This window comes from Chiloscyllium plagiosum, unplaced genomic scaffold (genome assembly GCF_037043375.1).
Source record: "Chiloscyllium plagiosum isolate Xiang-an unplaced genomic scaffold, Cpla_swu_hap1 HiC_scaffold_7, whole genome shotgun sequence".
Taxonomy (NCBI): domain Eukaryota; kingdom Metazoa; phylum Chordata; class Chondrichthyes; order Orectolobiformes; family Hemiscylliidae; genus Chiloscyllium; species Chiloscyllium plagiosum.
Genome location: NW_028270145.1, coordinates 115,528,757 through 115,550,585, shown reverse-complemented (window position 1 = coordinate 115,550,585; position 21,829 = coordinate 115,528,757). Strand labels below are relative to the sequence as shown.

The 21,829-nt window shown below is 42.6% G+C and overlaps 1 protein-coding gene across 2 annotated transcripts in view; it reads left to right on the top strand.

Moving 5' to 3' along the window:
* LOC122551842 (ATP-binding cassette sub-family B member 6-like) overlaps positions 1-21,829 on the top strand; it is a 264,001-nt gene that overhangs the window by 90,352 nt on the left and 151,820 nt on the right. For both annotated transcript variants that reach the window (XM_043694361.2, XM_043694362.2), the window contains exons 5-7: positions 5,562-5,654; positions 9,470-9,662; positions 14,971-15,092. In XM_043694361.2, coding sequence (XP_043550296.2) covers positions 5,562-5,654; positions 9,470-9,662; positions 14,971-15,092 — 408 coding nt within the window. The remainder of the gene's footprint in view (positions 1-5,561; positions 5,655-9,469; positions 9,663-14,970; positions 15,093-21,829) is intronic.

The window sequence follows — 21,829 nt, the reverse complement described above, 5'->3', positions numbered from 1 at the left end:
GGTTCCAGGCGGGATACTCCAAATATTAAACTCCTGGATGATAAGGGATGAACTGACATCTGTCCTTTTACAGCTGCTGCTGTACCCCCAACTCAACAAGATGAATCTAGAAACTAATTGCTTTCCTTGTGGATGTTTTTCTCTGAGATCCTATATGAACTGCTTTAAAAAGGAACCATTCTAACCAAGCTTTCTTGAGATAACAAAGAGTGAGTTTATTAATTACTAAACACAAAAATAGTTATAACGCAACACACACAGACTAAAGGTAAGAGGTGAGTCCAAAACAATAAAACTTTAAGCAATGATGTTTGGGTCAGTCTCTGAATTGCTTATAAAGAGTGGATTGTTGATTGTTGCAGGCTTTGCAATGGAAGATACTGGTGCTGCTGATATTGGGAATTGAATAGTTGATTTCAGTCATTACTAAATTTGGTATTCAAGGTGAGAGGGTCCTTTTTATTATCCTATTTTTTTTCTGGCTAGCTATTCGGATTTTTTTTTCAGATTCCCGACAGCGTGGAAACAGGCCCTTCGGCCCAACAAGTCCACACTGACCCATTCCCCTACACCTAACACCATGGGCAATTTACCAAGGTCAATTCACCTAACCTGCACATTTTTGGACTGTGGGAGGAAACCCACGCAGACACTGGGAGAATGTGCAAACTCCACACAGACAGTTGCCTGAGGCGGGAATTGTACCCAGGTCCCTGGCACTGTGAGGCAGCAGTGCTAACCACCGAGCCACCGTGCCACCCACTAACTTCTAGCACTCCAAGTGAAAGCATCTCTTTAGCTTGATTTGATTTATTCTTGTCATGTGTACCTAAGTACAGTGAAAAGTTTTTTGTTTTGCGAGCAATACAGGTGGATCATAACAAACAAGGACATACAGATCATAGTGTGTTTAGACAAATCAACGCGCACAAATTTACGACTGCACAGGAGGTGCACGAAAACAAGGTCAACATTAGATTTGAAATTAGAGAGGTCCATTCAGCAGTCTAACAACAGCAAGAGAGAAGCTGTTCTTGAATCTGTGCGTGTGTTCAAGCTTCTCCAACATGCATGACTAGGATATTGGTTTTCAAAAACAAGCCCAAAAGAATTGCAAATGCTTGAAATCAGAAACATAAACAGAAATTGTTTGAAAACTCAGCAGGTCTCGCAGCATCGGTGGAGAGAAATCAGAGTCAACGTTTCGGGTCCAGTGACCCTTCTTCAGATCAGAAGGTGTAACGTTTTCAGGCAGAGGGTGGTATTTGTCTGGAATGAGCTCTCAGAGGAGGTGGTGGAGGTGGATACAATTACAACATTAAAAAGGCATCTGGATAGATATATGAAAGGAAAGGTTTAGAGGAATATGGGCCAAATGCTGGCTAACAGGAGTAGGTCAGATTGGGAAGTCTGTTGGCATGGACGAGTTATACTGAAGGCAATGTTTCCTTACTGCATAACTCTATGACTCAATAACCGAATGCATCTTTAGGCTGTTGCTTTCTTGATGCTCACTCAATGGGATGCTCACACTAAAGCGCCTGTGTGTTGTCCTTAGTGTAGACAGACAGCCAGATGGTCTTGTCGTGTTAGGCAGCAAATAACAGTCAAGGGGGACTTTGTCCTGTCGTGGGGTTGGTCCGTCGTCATTTAGGAAAGTTAGTGAGGTAGCCCAAGTGAGTGAGTAGGAAGTGCAGAGAGCAGGGAGACTTAGTCGTTTGGGGAGAATAGAGTGAGGGAGAATGATTTAAGGAAAGATGCCATGTGCGACACTGAGAGTGGTAGATCATGTGCCTTGGTTGGCAGGTGGCTGCAGTGGTATAGTCAGAAGTGCAGGTAGCAGAGATAAGATGGTGATACTTACTGTTGCAGAGCACAGACGTTCACTGCCATACTGACCAAAATGGTTAGTTTAGACCAGGCTGGCAGTGTTTGATGTGATGGACATGGTGTAAATATCACACCAAGAGGCCTTAATACCAGCCAGCATTTTGTCTTTGCTGAGCTCCAGATAACATGAGAACAATTCTGTGAAGGATGTGATGCATAAATAATGAGGTGGGTAGCATAAAATTGAACAGGAAAAGTTGGTAGGGATTTTAGGGCAACTCTTCAAAATTGACTCTCTGCTAAATTGGCAAAGGTTAGCCCTGTATCTTGAAACCACTCAAGTAGTTCTAAGTTAAGCTATGCTGTTCTTCCCAAAGTGCTAAATTTAAATTTTTCCAGCAAAAGAATTAAGTTTTTTGCTGCAAACGTTTCTTACCAAATTATTACGTTCCACTTAGTGCTGATACTGAGACACCTAGAGGCAGCTCCCACTAGTTTTAAAGCTACTATCATTCCTTGGTTCTGTACTACAAGTTTCTGATTTCTTTCCTTAATGTTGTAATCATATCTTTAATAAATAAGGTACCTTATCTCTCACTTTCCACGTTCTAGTTGGCATGTCCTTGATAGTCAATTGGATTACCTGAGCTAATCTACATGTGGATGGCCTACACCTGAACCTGAGGGGCACCAGTATCCTTGGGGGGGAGGTTTGCTAGTGCTCTTGGGGGGGGTTTAAACTAACTCTGCAGGGGCATGGGAACCTAGACTGTAGCGTTAGGGTGCAGGACCTGGAGTGTAGGGAGGTTAGGAACATGGCATCAATCTCAAAGGAGGGTGCCTGTAAACAGGAAAGTGGCTTGAAGTGTGTATACTTCAATGCAAGAAGTATACGAAATAAGGTAGGTGAACTTGCAGCGTGGGTTGGTACCTGGGACTTCGATGTTGTGGCTATTACGGAGACATGGGTAGAACAGGGACAGGATTGGCTGTTGCAGGTTCCAGGGTTTAAGTGTTTTAGTAGGGTCAGAGGTGGGGGTAAAAGAGGGCGAGGTGTGGCATTGCTTGTCAAAGATAGTATAACAGCGGTGGAAAGGACGATGGATGAAGACTCGCCATCTGAGGTGGTTTGGGCTGAGGTTAGGAATAGGAAAGGTGAGGACACCCTGTTAGGAGTTTTCTACAGGCCTCCTAATAGTCTGAGAGACGTAGAAGAAAGGATTGCGAGGATGATTCAGGAGAAGAGTGAAAGTAATAGAGTGGTTGTTATGGGGGACTTTAACTTTCCAGATATTGACTGGGAAAGCTATAGCTCGAGTTCGTTAGATGGGTCGGTGTTTGTCCAATGTGTGCAGGAGGGTTTCCTGACACAATATGAAGACAGGCCAACAAGAGGTGAGGCCATACTGGATTTGGTTCTGGGTAACGAACCAGGCCAGCTGTTAGAATTGGAGGTAGGTGAGCACTTTGGGGACAGTGACCACAATTCGGTGACTTTTACTCTAGTGATGGAGAGGGATAAGTGTGCACTGCAGGGCAAGAGTTATAGCTGGGGGCAGGGAAATTATGATGCGGTGAGGCACGACTTAGGATGCATGGCTTGGAAAAGTAAGCTTCAAAGCAAGGGCGTAATTGATATGTGGAGCTTGTTCAAGGAGCAACTATTGAGTGTCCTTGATAAGTATGTACCTGTCAGGCAGGGAGGAAAGGGTCGTGTGAGGGAGCCGTGGTTTAATAAGACATTGGAATCCCTTGTTAAATGGAAGAGGGCGGCCTATGTAAAGATGAGGCATGAAGGTTCAATTGGGGTGATTGAGAGTTATAAGGTAGCCAGGAAGGATCTGAAGAGAGAGCTAAGAGCAGCAAGTTGGTGGGATTAGGGAAAACCCAAAGGCTTTCTATAGGTATGTCAGGAATAAAAGAATGACGAGGGTAGGAATAGGTCCAGTCAAGGATAGTAGTGGGAAGTTTCGTGTGGAGGCTGAGGAGATTGGGGAGACACTGAATGAATACTTTTCGTCAGTATTCACTCAGGAACAGGACATTGTTGCCGATGTGAATACTGAGTCACAATTAATTAGAATGGACGGCTTTGAGGTATGCAGGGAAGAGGTTTTGGAAATTCTGGAAAGGGTGAAAATAGATAAGTCCCCTGGGCCTGATGGCATTTATCCTAGGATTCTCTGGGAAGCAAGGGAGGAGATTGCAGAGCCATTGTCCTTGATTTTTATGTCCTCGTTGTCTACAGGAGTAGTGCCAGAAGACTGGAGGATAGCAAATGTGGTTCCCTTGTTCAAGAAGGGGAGTAGGGATAACCCTAGTAACTATAGGCCGGTGAGTCTCACTTCTGTTGTGGGCAAAGTCTTAGAGAGAATTGTAAGAGATAGGATTTATGAACATCTGGATAGGAATAATGTGATCAAGGATAGTCAGCATGGTTTTGTGAAGGGCAGGTCGTGCCTCACAAACCTTATTGAATTCTTTGAGAAGGTGACTAAGGAGGTAGACGAGGGTAAAGTGGTAGATGTGGTGTATATGGATTTTAGTAAGGCGTTTAATAAGGTTCCCCATGGTAGGCTACTGCAAAAAATACGGAGGTATGGCATTGAGGGTGAGTTGGAGGTTTGGATTAGGAATTGGCTGGCTGGAAGAAGACAGAGGGTAGTAGTTGATGGCAAAGGTTCATCTTGGAGTGCAGTTACTTGCGGTGTTCCGCAAGGATCTGTTTTGGGACCATTGCTGTTTGTCATTTTTATAAATGACCTGGAGGAGGGGCTAGAAGGTTGGGTGAGCAAGTTTGCGGATGATACGAAAGTCAGTGGAGTTGTTGACAGTGAGGAAGGATGTGTCAGGTTACAGCGGGATATAGATAAGCTGCAGAGCTGGGCAGAAAGGTGGCAAATGGAGTTCAATGTCGGTAAGTGTGAAGTGATTCACTTTGGTAAGAGTAATAAAAAGATGGGGTACTGGGCTAATGGTCGGATACTTGGTAGTGTGGATGAGCAGAGGGATCTTGGTGTCCATGTACACAGATCTTTGAAAGTTGCCACCCAGGGAAATAGTGCGGTGAAGAAGGCATATGGCGTACTGGCTTTTATTGGTAGAGGAATTGAGTTCTGGAGTCCTGAGGTCATGTTTCAGTTGTATAAGACTCTGGTGCGGCCGCATCTGGAGTATTGTGTGCAGCTTTGGTCGCCATACTATAGGAAGGATGTGGAGGCACTGGAACGGGTGCAGAGGAGGTTTACCAGGATGTTGCCTGGTATGGTAGGAAGATCGTATGAGGAAAGGCTGAGGCACTTGGGGCTGTTTTCATTGGAGAAAAGAAGGTTTAGGGGTGACTTGATAGAGGTGTACAAGATAATTAGGGGTTTAGATAGAGTTGACCATGAGAACCTTTTTCCACGTATGGAGTCAACTATTACGAGGGGACATAGCTTTAAATTAAGGGGTGGTAGGTATAGGACAGATGTTAGGGGTAGATTCTTTACTCAGCAAGTCGTGAGTTCATGGAATGCCCTGCCAGTAGCAGTGGTGGACTCTCCCTCTTTATGGGGATTTAAACGGGCATTGGATAGGCATATGGAGGATAGTGGGCTAGTGTAGGTTAGGTGGTCTTGGATCGGCGCAACATCGAGGGCCAAAGAGCCTGTACTGCGCTGTATTTTTCTATGTTCTAAAGCATTTATTTAAACTTACTTCACTAATGTATGCTTTATTTTGTTGTACAGTAAACGAACTGAGTGGAGGAGCCCCCTGGAAGACACTGGCATTGACTGTCTGCATATATGTAATCCTCAAATTCCTTCAGGGAGGTGGTGCAGGTAAGAGATCCATGTAAACCACATACCTGATGTTAGTTGATTTGCTTTGAACACAGAACATAGAATATTACAGCACAGTATAGGCCCTTCAACCCTAGATGTTGTGCCGACCTGTGGAACCAATCTGAAGTCCATCTATCCTACACCTTTCCATTTTCATTCATATGTTTATCCAATGACCATTTAAATGCCCTTAAAGTGCGTGAATCTACTACTGTTGCAGGCAGTGGGTTCCACACCTCTACTACTCTCTGAGTAAAGAACCCACCTCTGAAATCTGTCCTATATCTATCACCCCTCAATTTAAAGCTATGTCCCCTCGTGCTCGCCATCACCATCCTAGGAAAAAGGCTCTCACTGTCCACCCTATCTAACCCTCTGATTATTTTCTATTTCTCAATTAAGTCACCTCTCAAATGTCTTCTCTCTCACGAAAACAGCCTCGACCCATTTGGATACAGAACTGGCTCAAAGGTAGAAGACAGAGGGTGATGGAGGGTTGTTTTTTAGACTGGAGGCCTGTGACCAATGGAGTGCCACAAGGATCGGTGCTTGGTCCACTACTTTTCATCATTTATATAAATGATTTGGACATGAGCGTAAGAGGTATAGTTAGTAAGTTTGCAGATGACACCAAAATTGGAGGTGTAGTGGACAGCAAAGAGGGTTACCTCAGATTACAACAGGATCTGGACCAGATGGGCCAATGGGCTGAGAAGTGGCAGATGGAGTTTAAATTAGATAAATGCGAGGTGCTGCATTTTGGGAAAGCAAATCTTAGCAGGACTTATACACTTAACGGTAAGGTCCTGGGGAGTGTTGCTGAACAAAGAGACCTTGGGGTGCAGGTTCATAGCTCCCTGAAAGGAGTCATAGGTAGGTTGGATAGTGAAGAAGGCGTTTATATGCTTTCCTTTATTGGTCAGTATTGAGTGTAGGGGTTGGGAGATCGTGTTGTGGCTGTACAGAACATTGGATAAGCCACTGTTAGAATAATGTGTACAATTCTGGTTTCCTTCCTATCACAAGGATATTGTGAAACTAGAAAGGGTTCCGAAAAGATTTACAAGGATGTTGCCAGGGTTGGACGATTTGAGCTCTAGGGAGTGGTTGAATTAGCTGGCGCTATTTTCCCTGGAGCATCGGAGGCTGAGGGGTGACCTTATAGAGGTTTATAAAATAATGAGGGGCATGGATAGGATAAATTGACAAAGTCTATTCACTGGGGTTGGGGAGTCCAGAACTAGGGGGCATAAGTTTAGGGCGAGAGGGGAAAGATATAAAAGAAACCTACAGGGCAGCTTTTTCACATATGGAATGAGCTGCCAGAGGAAGTGATGGAGGCTAGTACGATTGCAACATTTAAGAAGCATCTGGATGGGTATATGAATTGGAAGGGTTTGGAGGGATATGGGCCAAGTGGTGGCAGGTGGGACTAGATTGGTTTGGGATATCTGGTAATGGATGAGTTGAACCGAAGGGTCTGTTACCATGCTGTACATCTCTATGACTCTGAGTCCCTCAGCATTTCCTCATAAGACCTTCCCTCCATAGCAGGCAATATACCAGGTAAATCTCCTCTGAACCCTTTCCAAAGCTTCCACATCCTACCGATAATGCGATGACCAGAACTGTACACAATACTCCAAGTGTGGCAGCACCAGAGTTTTGGACAGCTGCAGCACAACCTCATGGTTCCGAAACTGAGTCCCTCTACCGATAAACGCTAACACACCATATGCCTTCTTAACAACCCTATCAACCTGAGTGGCAACTTTCAGGGATCTATGTACATGGGCACTGAGATCTCTCTGCTCAACTACACTAAATGTTGTAATTGTACCAGCCTCTAACACTTCCTCTGGCAGCTCATTCCCCACATGCAGCAGCCTCTGCATGAAAATGTTGCTGCTTCTATGTCTTTTCCCTCTCAGTTTAAACCTATGCCTTCTAGTTTTGGACTGGCCTACCCTGGAAAAACATCTGTACCAATACGATTGACTTTTAACTGACCTGGTAAGTCACTCAGTTGAATGGAATCATTACAAGTTTAATCAGGCAGCCTACAATTTTTCAGTTTTGGGGTTTCAGTTTTTCATCCCTAGCTACAATTTTGTAGCTAGGGATGAAAAGAAGTGCAAGTGTTGCCAGTTGCACCCACTTCTCCAGAATTCATGTAGAAAAGCATTCATCCAGATCAGTCACTCTGCATTGACGAACAGTTTCGGCTGTCCCACAGAATTGGAATGGCAGCAAGCTGATATCAGCTAGACTCCCAATGACTTAGACAGGGCAAGGTCACCCTTTCTGATTTACAAAGTGCTGAACTCGGTCAGTTAATTAAGCGTTTGTGGGCAGACGTGGAGCAGACGTTAAGTCAACCCCTTTCTAATGTCAGTTGTCCCTTTGTTTTGAATGTTTAGGTGTTTGATAGAAATGTCGCCCATTTGTATTACTGGTTTGAAAGGATACTAGTCATACTCTGAAATCAACCATAGTTAAATGATTCCAGATATTATTTTGAATAAGGAAGTTCCATGATAGCGATCTCATCTAGAATTGGACTCTTGTGATGTACAGTTCAGGGATGTCAATTTTCTATTGTAGTCAAACAACTCTTGTAGTGAGGCTAAGAAATGAAAGAGCTGTTTGTTTCCACTCCTACCCGCCTTAATGAGGACTCTAATATTCCCACTCCCTCTCCTTTGACCTTGATGATCTGTTCCAGTTTCTGATGAAAGCTTTATTGTGCAGTTTGGAGAATGAGAGCAGGACAAGGCCTTGGGAACATTTTATTAAGAGATTTCTATCTCTATACTCCCTTTCACTACCAAAGGATAACCCCAAATACTTTATAGCCAATGAAATTGATTTGAGTTGCATTGACCATTAGAATGTATGAAACATGCAGCAGGGTTCCTATTGACAATCTGTAATAACTGTGATCTGGTACTTTGACATTAGTTGACAAATAATGCCCAGGGAGCAAGGAGAAACTTCATGATCGTGCCCAATGGGACTGGTGCACTCTCAGTTTAGTATTTCATCCATAAGACAGCCCCTGTTGGCAGTGGAGGATTGCCTCGGTGCTAACTGTGTGAGCCAGCCTAAATTATGGCCTAAGGTTTACATTTCTGACATTACACCAGCAACTACACATCAAATTATTCCATTGGCTGTCAAGTATTTTGGGATTTTTTTTGGTGGTAAAGAAATACATTGCTTTTATACATTTCGCTTCCCAGCAGCTTTGTCATAGAGATGTACAGCACGGAAACAGACCCTTTGTTCCATTCGTCAACGGCAACCAGATATCCCAACCCAATCTAGTCCCGCCTGTCAGCACCTGACCCACACCCCTTTAAACCCTTCCTATTCATATATCCATCCAGATGCCTTTTAAATGTTGCAATTGTACCAGCCTCCACCACATCCTCTGGCAGCTCATTCCGTACACATACCACTCTCTGCGTGAAAACGTTGCCCCTTGGGTCTCTTTTATATCTTTCCCCTCTCACCCTAAAGCTATGCCCTCTAGTTCTGGACTACCCCACCCCAGGGAAAAGACTTTGTCTATTTATCCTATCCATGCCCCTCATGATTTTTTAATCCTCTATAAGGTCACCCCTAAGCCTGTGATGCTCCAGGGTAAACAGCCCCAGCCTGTTCAGCCTCTCCCTATAGCTCAAATCGTCCAAACCTGGCAACATCCTTGTAAATCTTTTCTGAACCCTACCAAATTTCTCAACATCCTGTAAAGAGAAGGTACTACCAAGTCCAGAGTTTGTAGATGAGTACAATTTCTTTCTGTTCAGGTGCTTCAGGTTTCATAAGCAACATGCGCTCCTTCTTATGGATCAGAGTCCAGCAATATACCAACCGTCAGGTACAGACTGGTCTCTTTGCTCACCTGCATGCCCTTTCACTTCGCTGGCACCTAGGCAGGAAGACTGGGGAAGTCCTACGAAGTGTGGACCGTGGCACCAGCAGCATCAACTCATTGCTGAGGTATTTGTGATAATTAAAAATAGCGTTTTTGTTTAACACATTTAATGGATTTTGCTTGCTTGGTCCCATTTTTAATTTTCTTCTGTGGAGAATTATGATCTGTCCTTCAGTTATTACAATGACACTCCTTAATCTAGTCTGACATTCTAGTGGAGTAAAGAAAGAATGCATCTTGTACAACTTCAGAATGTTCCATAGCATTTTCCAGCTGATGACATACTTTATTGGATATGCACAGATCCCATAAACAACAATGTGATATTAATCTGATGATTTGTTTTTAAGAAGTGGCTGAGGGATGAGTATTCGCCTGGGCTCTAGGAAGAACTCATCTACTCTTCTTTAATGTTGTGCCATTGGATTTTACATGTACCCTGAGAAGGAAGACAGGGCCTTGGTTTTATCCAAACAACAGTGTGTCTAGAAGTGTAGCACTTCTTCAGTACCATACTTTTAGCAGGCATGTATGTGTGCGCTATAGTATCAGAACAGTCATCGTTTGGATGAAAGCTCAAGCATAGATTGATTACAGCATAAAAGAGGGACAATTAGGCGTACCATGCCATGCAGCCTCTCTGCAGGACAGTTTAGCCAATGGTATTTGCTTTCCAGTTTCCTGTAACATTGCAAGTTTCTTTTTCCTTCTAACAACTTCCTGATTACAAAAAAACTTTTTTCCTGAAGAATCCTTTCTTCCTGTTTCATTTTCTACCAATCGTGCTTTAAATACCTCCCTCCTGGTTCTTGACCCATCCATCAACCGGAATTGTTTCTTCCTGTGTACACTCTGTGGGCCCCTCATGATTTTGAATGTTTGTATCAATGATTTGTTCAATCTCCTGAAAGGAGATCAACCTCAATTTCTGCAATCTAACTGTGTAATTCATGTCTTCTAATGTCTGGAACCATTCTTGTCATTTTTTTTGCATCCTCTCTTAAATCCTTCACATCCAAACATCTGGTGCCCAGAGTTGGACACCACACCAGCTGGAGCCAAACCAGTGTATGGTCAAACTGACCTTGCTTTTTAAAAAATTACTCATGGGACGTGAGTATCATTGGCTGGCCAGCATTTATTACCTGTTCCTATTGTATTTTGAACCTCTATAAATAAAAACCCAAGGTCTTGTGTATGTGTTTGACGACCTCTTCAACATCCCCTCTTACCTTCAACAATGTGTACACATGTACCCCAGATCCCTCTCTTCCTGCACTCCCTTTAGAATTGCATTTCAATTTAGTTAGGGTTGTCATAGAGATGTTTTTCTATTTTTAAAAGAAATTTCAAGCTTCCAGGTCTTGGCTGAAAGAATGACATATTATAATTTCACATTATAAAAAAAATAACAAATTCCTAAAAGCATGGTTGACTAAATGTTATTTTGTATTTGTACTCAACAACAGAGAGGCACATGTTCTTTTTAATATGCATTACGAATTGCACTCTTCACAGAATCACAGTCCTTCTAATAAACAGTTCACTTGCTCCAACCTTTCAGTGTGTTTTGGTTTCACCAAAGAGTAATTTCAAGTGATGTTTCCAGATCTTTCTTCAGTGTCTGGAGAATTTCTTAAATCCTCCACCAGCAGGAAATCCTGTTTAGTTGATTCTCCTTCACTCCTAAATAATTCGAGAACATATATCATAAGTCAGTTGTAGTCTGCAGGATGTGTTTCTTCACCTTGCTCCTTCATCTATTTGTGGTTGTTCATAAAATTCAGCAGCCTTTTCTCTCTGTTGACCCGATAGTACTTCTACTGTCTGTCTGTGATATTCATACATTTGTAGGGAGGCCTGTAACCTGATCTTGAAAATGGCTTCCCCTACCCTCTTTCCCCTTGGCAACATGATAGCATTTCTGTTAGTATACAAGGTTATTTCACTATTCATGATGCCAGTCCCCTGTCCTTTTAGAAGTAAATGAAAAGCTTAAAGCACAGCTAGTTATAGTACAATACCAAAACACCCTTCTGGAAGTTTGAAATACTCAGTCTACTCATTGCAAACCCAAAGGCTACTGCTTTTGTCTCCAAGCATAAATATTTTTGCACCTTCTTAGTAAAACAGTCTAAATTCCTCTAACAATCAAGCCACAGAGGCTTTATGTAAGGCAAACTGTAGAGGTCATAGTTACATTACTATACTTCAAATAACCTAAATCTACTGTAACAAGATAAAATAGTCTTAGATCTCAAAAATGTAACAGATTATATTGCTTGCTGAGATTCACCTTACCAAATCACTTCACACCACTATGTTAAAACCCACCAGCCTATCTATACTTTAATCAAAATTTATCCCTATCCTCCCCAAATTTCAGAATGCTTTCAAGTTGTGTATCACCTGCAAATTTTGAAATTGTGTCTGTACACTGAAGTTCAAGTCGTTGATATCGATCGTGAAAAAGTTAAAACTGTGAAAGGAGAAATATGTGATAATCCAGCTCCATTACTCCTCCAGTCACACCTTTTGGAGTAAAGTTGTTGACTTGATTACCAATGTGGCTATTTTTTTCTCTCTTGAGGTATCATTATTCAAAGTAAAAGTAACATCCACAAGGCTTCATTAAATAAATTCAAAATAATCGGCTTATATTATGAGCAAATGTTATCCATTTTTAACAAAAAAAGTAGTAGACTCTGGTGAGCTCCTAAACTATGATTACTTACAGTGTGGAAGCAGGCCCTTCGGTCCAACAAGTCCACACCAACCCTCCGAAGAGCAATCCACCCAGACCCATTCCCCTACATTTATCCCTCCACCTAACACTATGGGCAATTTAGCATGGGCAATTCACCTAACCTGCACATCTTTGGACTGTGGGAGGAAACCGGAGCACCCGGAGGAAACCCACGCAGACACTGGGAAAATGTGCAAACACCACACAGAGAGTCGTCTGAGGCTGGAATTGAACCCGGATCTCTAGCGCTGTGAGGCAGCAGTACTAACCACTGTGCCACCGTGCCACCCATGATCTGTATTTAGAAATATGTATCCAGTTTTCTACATACAGACACGTTTAAACAACACAAAAAGAGGTCTGCAGAGATTCTGTTTTCTTTTATGAAAGACAAAAGGGAGAAAACCACTCTGCAGGCCAAGGGTCTGGAAACACAGGATGAGATGCGATGTCTTTTCATGACCACTGAATTTCCTGTCGACAGCTGCCTGAAATGCGGCTTTGCAAAGTCATGGTAAATGTTCAGGCAGACAGAAATCCTGCCATTTGGAAAGTCTGTCACTTTCCTAGGGAACATCTATTGAGAAACAGAATTTTAAGTGATACATTATCTATAATTGATGTATTTTCAACAACAAACAGTGGCTGTAGAACTTACTCCTGAAGACACTGCAATAGGTCAGCTTCCAGCCTATAAAACAATTTTCACCATTCTTTTTCCATGTTACTCAATCAGCTTTGTATCTATGCCGCTGCTATCCCTTTTATCCCATGGCTTCCACTTTCCTGGCAAGTGTTTTTTACATTACTTAGTGTGGAAACAGGCCCTTCGGCCCAACAAGTTCACACCGACCCGCTGAAGCATGCCCACCCAGACCAATTCCCCTCTGCACCTAACACTACAGGCAATTTAGCATGGCCAATTCCCCTAACCTGCACATTTTTGGACTGTGGGAGGAAACCGGAGCACCCGGAGAAAACCCACGCAGACACGGGGAGAATGTACAAACTCCACACAGTCAGTCGCCTGAGGCGGGAATTGAACCCGGGGCTCTGGTGCTGTGAGGCAGCAGTACTAACCACTGTGCCACCATGCCACCCACAAGGCATTACTTCAAACAGCTTTTGAAAATCTGTAAATACCACATCAACCAAGAATCTAAACAAGCATTCCTCCACGGCTAATGCCACGAAAAATGTATTAACTAGTTTAATAACTTCATTGCTGTTTCTGAGATCTTATTTTGTAAAAATGAGTGCATTTCACCCCACTCAAGAATCACAGCACAGCATAATCCATTGCATGTGACTTACTTTACAATATTTCTGGGAGATGTGACAACAGATGTTGGATGCACTTTCATATAATAGTTGAGAATTTGGCTTGAGAAAAAAGTTTAAAAATGAAAATGCACACTCCATGAAAAGACGACAGGTTATAGATAATAGGGAAGGTAAAAACTGTGAATACTTAACAATCCGAAGTCTGAGTGCTGATAGATTTTTAAAAAGCCCACTAGTGTTTTAGATTTTATAAACAAATTGTAGAGGACAGTAACAACGAGGATAATGATGAATTTATAACAAGACATTGGTTGTTGATGTCTTCATGCTGCATTTTTGAAGGATAGTTTGAAATAACGGAAGAATTAGCATGCGTTGGGCCACAACATGAAATAGTGTCCCTATCTATCTATTTTCCAGCCCGTGTGTGGATGGGATGAGGATTAATACTGTGGATTGAGATGGTTTTATGAAATTCAAACAATCCATACGGTATGGCTTAGGGTAAGCAAAAGTGAGGACTGCAGACTGCTGGAAATCAGAGTGGTGCTGGAAAAACACAGCAGGTCAGGCAGCATCCGAGGAGTAGGAAAAATCGACATTTCAGGCAAAAAGCCCTTCATCCGGAATAGCTATGCTGGTTGTAAGCATAACAATCCAGAATCTAGAATTGAACTCTTGAAATTGGGAAGCCATGACTACTCCAGACACTTGAATTCAGCACAGATTAGTCCATGGTTAGTTTTGTGTGCAGTTTCAGTGTTCCTACTAAGGCATATATTTTCAAATCATTGAGAGTGTACAACATACATTCAACAGGATAATTCCACTGCAGCTTCAAAGAGTAAGGAAAGATTCTTAACATCATTTTATATTTGAGGATCATGATAGAACTGTTGTTCATGATCTAATCACCTGCAATGCTTTCTCTTCCTACTCCTAAACCACTCCCAAATTGTGTTTCTCAACAACCTAACCTTGTCCCTCTCCCATTTCTCATCTATATGCTGCCCTTCAGGTACATCATTTGAAAGCACAGAGATATTGTTGACTGGTAAATGAACTGTTAAGCCACTGAGTTAATAGTCAATAAGATGACTTATTACCACCTTCCAGAGTTGCAGTGTGGAATGGACAATCAATGCTAGTATTGCCAGAAGTGCCGTCATCACGTGAAATAATTTTAAAAAAAATTGGATTACAAAAGAAGCAGAGGTTCATATGTTCAATAATATAGCTCCTCAAAGTTTTATAAGCTGTAAGAAAAGTCTGTACTCAAAAGCTTAAAGTTGATTGAATGCAATTGTCCTTCACTCAGTGACTAGGATAACTTTATTTTGCAGCTACATTGTTTTCAGCATTTTACCGACGATTGCTGACATCATCATCGGCATTGTTTACTTCACCACAAACTTCAACGCCTGGTTTGGTCTCATTGTCTTTGTTTGCATGGCTCTGTATCTAAGTAAGTGTTCTAATCAATTAATAAATTCTTCTTTTAAACTATCTAAATTGTTGCTGATGTAGTGCTGAACAGTAAGAAACTGGGTAAGCTGAGTGTGTCTATATGGATAGCAATGCCTTTTCTGGCTAATGCCATCTACTGCAGCTCAAATACTACGATTGTCAACCTGGCACAGTAAGACTGAGGGCACCTGGTGTAAGAAATGTTAAATGTTAGATTACCCACAGGAAAATCTTCCTTTCCACATTTGGCATTGAAGCACCTTGGGGTAAAAAACGATTCATGGTCCATATGCGTGCCCAATATGTGTTGCACCCCCCTTGACATTGGTTGATGGGACAATGTAGATTCTAAAAGAAGATTGCTCTGCCACTTTTAAGAGTTTTTAGATGATAATGCAGTTCCTGGCTCATTAAAGGTCATGTGATGATGATTTGATTTGTGTCTGAACATTTGTTGACAGCACAATGGGATCTCTGGCTTTTAAAGTGGTCTCATCTTGCAACACTCAGTCAGTCCCCAGAACGGAAAAAAATACTTTCTGCTGATAATTAAATCCTGTGTTCGTGGTAGAGAGTCTGCTCTGATGAAGCGCAAAGCGTAACCTCAAGGGCTTTTCCATGTAATCGAACATCACTCCCTTTGTTAGAAAGGTCGGCTGTTTGTCTTTAATGTCTGAGATGCAGGAAACATGAAAGGGAGCTATTTCACCTCTTTTATTGACAAAAGAGCTGAAAGTAGAAAATGTGTCTTGTTCCCGACAGTAGGTAATTGAGGGGGCTGTGCCCGGCCACGCTTTGCAGTGGTTGTAATGTCTGTTATCAAAGGACTAATTGTCAGAAGAAACATTGTGAAGGCAGTAAGCTGACACTTCCCTCTGTTTTCATCGTAGCAAATGAGAACTCAATGAGTGCATTAATCAGTTTCTCTTTGCTGCAGGAACTTAGGAAATGCTAAACAGGAAAAGTTGAAATCTATGTACTTTTCCTTCCCTATTCTTATTGCACAGAGTAAGAATGACTGTTGTTAGCAGTCAGCCAAAATCATGGAAAACTAAAAGAAAATGCTGTCTTATGTGAAACATTTGGTGCCTTTCTAAAGGTGACTCAGGTAACAAGGATATAAAAACAGTTCAAGTGGGTATACAAAACTTCATCGCAACCACCTGATGAAGAAGCAGCACTTTGAAAGCTAGTGCTTCCAAATAAACCAGTTAGGCTATAACCTAGTGTTGTGTGATTTTTAACTTTGTCCACCCCAGTCCAACATCGGCACCTCCAAATAATGTGGAAACTGGAATGTTATGCACATTGGCAGGAAGGATACTGAAGCTGATTTTATTTAAATGGAGAAAGATTGCAGAAAGTTCCAGAACAAGGGAATTGGGAATGTGTGTGCATAAATCACACAAAAACTATCAATGTTCAGAAGGCAAAAAAGCAGTTGATCTTGGTCATGATCATACAATGTAGAAACGTACAGCACAGAACAGGCCCTTCGGCCCACGATGTTGTGCCAAGGATTATTCCTAATCTAAAACAAAATAACCTAACCTACGCTATCCAAGTGCATGTCGAGCAGTCGCTTAAATGTCCCTAATGACTCTGCTTCCACCACCACAGCTGGCAATGCATTCCATGCATTCACAGCTCTCTGCGTAAAGAACCTACCTCTGACTTCTCCTTTATACCTTCCTCCTAACGCCTTAAAACTACAGCATCTTGTCCCAATCAATCCTGCCCTGGGGAAAAGTCTCTGGCTATCGACTCTATCCATGCCTCTCATTACCTTGAATACCTCGATCAGGTCACCTCTCTTCCTCCTTCTCTCCAGAGAGAAAAGTCTGAGCTTAGTCAACTGCTCTTCACACAGCAAGCCCTCCAGTCCAGGCAGCATCCTGATAAACCTTCTTTGCATCCTTTCCAAAGCCTCCATTTTTTTTTCCCTGTAAGAGGGTGACCAGAATTGAACACAATATTCCAAGTGTGGTCTCACCAGGGACTTGTAGAGTCGCAGCAAAATCTCGTGGCTCTTAAACTCGATCCCCTGTTAATGAAAGCTAAACAACATATGCTTTCTTAACAACCCTATCCACTTGGGTGGCAACTTTGAGGGATCTACACACTTGAACATCAAGATCCTGCTGTTCCTCCACACTGCCGAGAACCCTGTCTTTAATCATATTATCAGCGTTCAAGTTCAACCTTCCAAAATGCATCACTTCGCATTTATTCAGGTTGAACTCCATCTGCCATTTCTCAGCCCAGCTCTGCATCCTGTCTATGTCGTGTTGCAGCCTGCAATAGCCCTCGATACTATCAACGACACCTCCAATCTTTGTGTCATCTGCAAATTTACTAACCCACCCCTCAACCTCCACATCCAAGTCATTTATAAAGACTACAAAGAGCAGAGGCCCAAGAACAGAGCACTGCGGGACACCGCTCACCACTGACCTCCAGGCAAAATACTTTCCATTGACAACCACTCTCTGCCTTCTGCCAGCCAACCAGTTCTGAATCCAGATAGCCAAATCCCCCTGTATCCAGTACCTCCTGACTTTATTAAACCTTATTAAATTCCTTGCTCAAGTCCATATACACCAGATCCACTGCTCAACCTTTGTCAACCTGTCTCGTCATCTTCTTAAAGAACTCAATAAGATATATGAGGCAGCCATGCTGACTGCCTTTAATCATGCTATGTTGCCAAATAGTCATAAATCATATCCCTCAGAATTCTTTCCAAAACTTTGCTGACCACAGATGTAAGACTGACTGGTCTGTAATTTCCAGGGATTTCCCTATTATCCTTCTTGAAAAGAGGAACAACATTTGCCTCTCTCCTCTGGTACAACTCCCGTGGAGAGTGAGGAAACCAAGATCTTTGCCAGTGGCTTAGCAACCTCCTTTTTCACTTCCTGGAGCAGCCTAGGACAAATCTGGTCTGGCTCTGGGGACTTATCAATCTTAATGTTTGCCAAAATTTCCAGCACATCAACTTCATCAATCTTGATCTGTTCAAGCCAATTTCCCATCTCCTCAAAGTTCTCATTCACAACAAGGTCCCTTTCCTTAGTGAAAGCCTAAGCAAAAAACTCATTTAGGGCTTCCCCTATCTGCTCAGACTCCACATACAAGTTCCCTCCGCTATCCCTGATCGGCCCTATCTTCTCCCTGATCATTCTCATATTCCTCCAGAGGAGGTTCACTCGGTTGATTCCGGAGCTGGGAGGATTGGCTTATGAGGAGAAATTGACTAGACTGTAACTATACTCATTGGAATTTAGAAGGATGAAGGGGATCTTATAGAGGCATAAAATGATTAAAGGAATAGATAAGATAGAAGCAGAGAGGTTGTTTCCACTGGCAGGTGAAACTAGAATTAGAGGGCATAGCCTCAAAATAAGGGGAAACAGAATTAGGATTGAACTGAGGAGGAATTTCTTCATCCAAAGGGTTGTGAATCTGTGGAATTCCTTGCCCAGTGAAGCAGTTGAGGCTACTTCATTTTTTGTACAGTAAAGGAATTAAGGGTTACGGTGAGAGGATGGGTAAGTGGAGCTAAGTCACGAATAGCTGAAAATGTGTTGCTGGAAAAGCGCAGCAGGTCAGGCAGCATCCAAGGAGCAGGAGAATCGACGTTTGTTCAGGCTCATGCCTGAAACATCGATTCTCCTGCTCCTTTGATGCTGCCTGACCTGCTGTGCTTTTCCAGCAACACATTTTCAGCTCTGATCTCCAGCATCTGCAGTCCTCACTTTCTCCTAAGTCACGAATAGATCAGCCATGATCGTATTGAATGGCGGAGCAGGCTCGATAGACCCAGATGGCCTATTCCTGCTCCGAGTTCTTTGTTTCTACCATTTGATGTAATTTTTAAATTTTCTTTCTGTCATTGTTTACTGTGTTGAAGTGTAACAGTAGTGAGTAAAGAAATACTTTACACTTCCAGTTCTTGGTATTAGAACAAAATACTCTCTGAATGGGTGCAGATATGTCATGTGCCTTTATCCTACTACGACATTAATAGACCTTTTTTTAAAATTACCAAATGTGTATCCAGTTAGGTTGCTAATTTAGCACCTTGAGTTTTAATTACCAATATTCTTGATCATCATACAAAACCCAGGACCCCAAGAAGGTGAATGACTGTTCTAAACATCCAAAGTTGCTACATGTGCACAAAATAGAAATTATACTATTGAATGGATGTTGTTTTTCTCATCGTCTTGGACCTGATGCTGTTCCTTTGCTTATGGTTGGATTGGTTTATTCCTGCTGTGCCTCACTGCCAGAACTCACTGTTGCTGAGATTTTAACCAGCCTCCCCGGCATCACGAGCACCTGCTTGATTTACCATGGTCTGATTCCTCCTGCTAGTGCAACACTGATTAATGGAGAGGGATCTCTGTGACTTAGAAGGCAGCTTGGTATTTTTGTTGCAAGTAGAGTTAAGTGAAGCCAGTTAGCTGTTTTAGGCATTCCACAGTAGGGACCTGTAGTTCACACTTGCACCTGTTTTCCTTTTTTTTCCCCTTCTACCCAAAAGTGTTGTCACACACAACTGAGTACTTTCCCACCATCAAAATTACTGTGACTTTATTTCTTGTTTTTTTAAAATTAGTAACCACCCCCAGTATAAACACCTTTGCATCTAACTGAGTATCACACCATCTAGAGTCATAGCTTTATACAGCTTAAAAACAGACCCTTCAGCCCAGCCCCTCTGTTCTGACCAGTTTCCTAAACTGAACGAGTTCCATTTACCTGTTTTTGGCCCATATCCCTCTAAACCTTTTTACCTCTAAACCTTTCCTATCCATGTGCCTGTCAAAAGCTACTTTGAATAAGCATAATATTTGCTTCAGCTGCTTTTGTCTGAAGATCAATTTATTTTTTCCTTATCTGCCCTTTTCTCCTTGTCTGATTTAACTTGAAATACTGCTCCAGATCAACCTCTTACACAGCTTAGCAATATTTCCCCCATTTGCCTTTCTTCTATGGGAAGGTACAACTTTTTAATCAGTCTTTCCTCATGAAATTTAAGGATAGGTTGAGTAGGATAGGTTGAATAACTATAGATAGGTTGAATAGCCAAGGTCTTTTCCCCGGGGTGGGTGAGTCCAGAACTAGAGAGCATAGGTTTAAGGTGAGAGGGGGAAGATTTAATGAGGACCTAAAGGACAAGATTTCACACACAGGGTGTGCATGTATGGAAGAAGCTGCCAGAGGAAGTGGTGGAGGCCAGTATAGTTACAACATTCAAAAGACATCTGGATGCATATGAGTAGGAAAGGTTTTGAGCAATGAGGGCCAAGTGCTGGCACGGTGGCAAGTGGGCGGCACGGTGGCACAGTGGTTAGCACTGCTGCCTCACAGCGCCAGAGACCCGGGTTCAATTCCCGCCTCAGGCGACTGACTGTGTGGAGTTTGCACGTTCTCCCCGTGTCTGCGTGGGTTTCCTCCGGGTGCTCCGGTTTCCTCCCACATCACAAAGATGTGCAGGGTCAGGTGAATTGGCCATACTAAATTGCCCGTAGTGTTAGGTAAGGGGTAAATGTAGGGGTATGGGTGGGTTTCGCTTCGGTGGGTCGGTGTGGACTTGTTGGGCCGAAGGGCCTGTTTCCACACTGTAATCTAATCTAATCTAATCTAATCTAAAAAAATTAATTTAGGATATCTGGTCGGCATGGACAAGTGGGATGGAAGGGTCTGTTTCTATGCTGTACAACTCTATTTCTTTATGACTTAGATAAGATATACTGCACAGAAATGGGCCACTCTACTAAACCATGCTGGTATTCATGCTCCACTTGATACACCTCTCATCTTGATCTACCATTGTAGCCTGCTAGTCCCTTCACCCTCTTATGCATGTGTAACTTTTCCTGAAGTTTTACTTCAATCACTCCCTATGGTAGTGAATTCCTGATTTTTAATTCTTTTGGAGTGCAGAAGTTGCTTCTGAATTCCCAGTTGGCTTTCTTGATTACTGTCGTGTGTTGAGGACCACTAGTTATGCTCTTCCCACAAGAGGAAGCATTCTGTCTCTATGCTCTCAGTCAAAACCTGTCATAATTTCACATACCTCTATTAGGTCGCCACTTAGCCTTCTGTTTCCAAGAGTGAAGAGACTCAACAAAACTGCAGATGCTGGAAATCAGAAACAAAAGCAAAAATTTCTGAAAAACTCAGCAGATCTGGCAGCACCTGCAGAGAGAAAGCGCAATTCATGTTGCGGGTCCAGTGACCCTTCTTCAGAACTGGAAAAGGTTTGTATATGTAGGAAGATGGAGAGGGGGTGAAATCCATCTATCGTTTGTTCTGGGGCCTGTCTCTGGAGAAAACTATCCTGACCGCCAAATAAATGTGGGCTTCACATTCACAGTGAGAGGCCTACACTGGGTGTTTATGAAGCCTCCCCTCCATCCCATTAGCTCCATTGGACCTCACTCCTTATTTTGAAACAGTGACCCCATGTTCTGCATTCTCTCATAAGAAGTCAGATTTTTTTCCACATACCCCCTTTCGAGAGCCTGCAGGACCTTGTATGGTTCAGTCAAGTCATGCCTGACTCTTCTAAATCCCGGTGGATATAATACTAGCCGTCCTACCATTCTTCATAAGATAACTACCCATTCCAAGTACTAGGGGTGGCATGGTGGCTTAGTGATTAGCACTGCTGCCTCACAGTGCCAGGGCCCCAGGTTTAATTCCATTGACTATCTGTGTGGA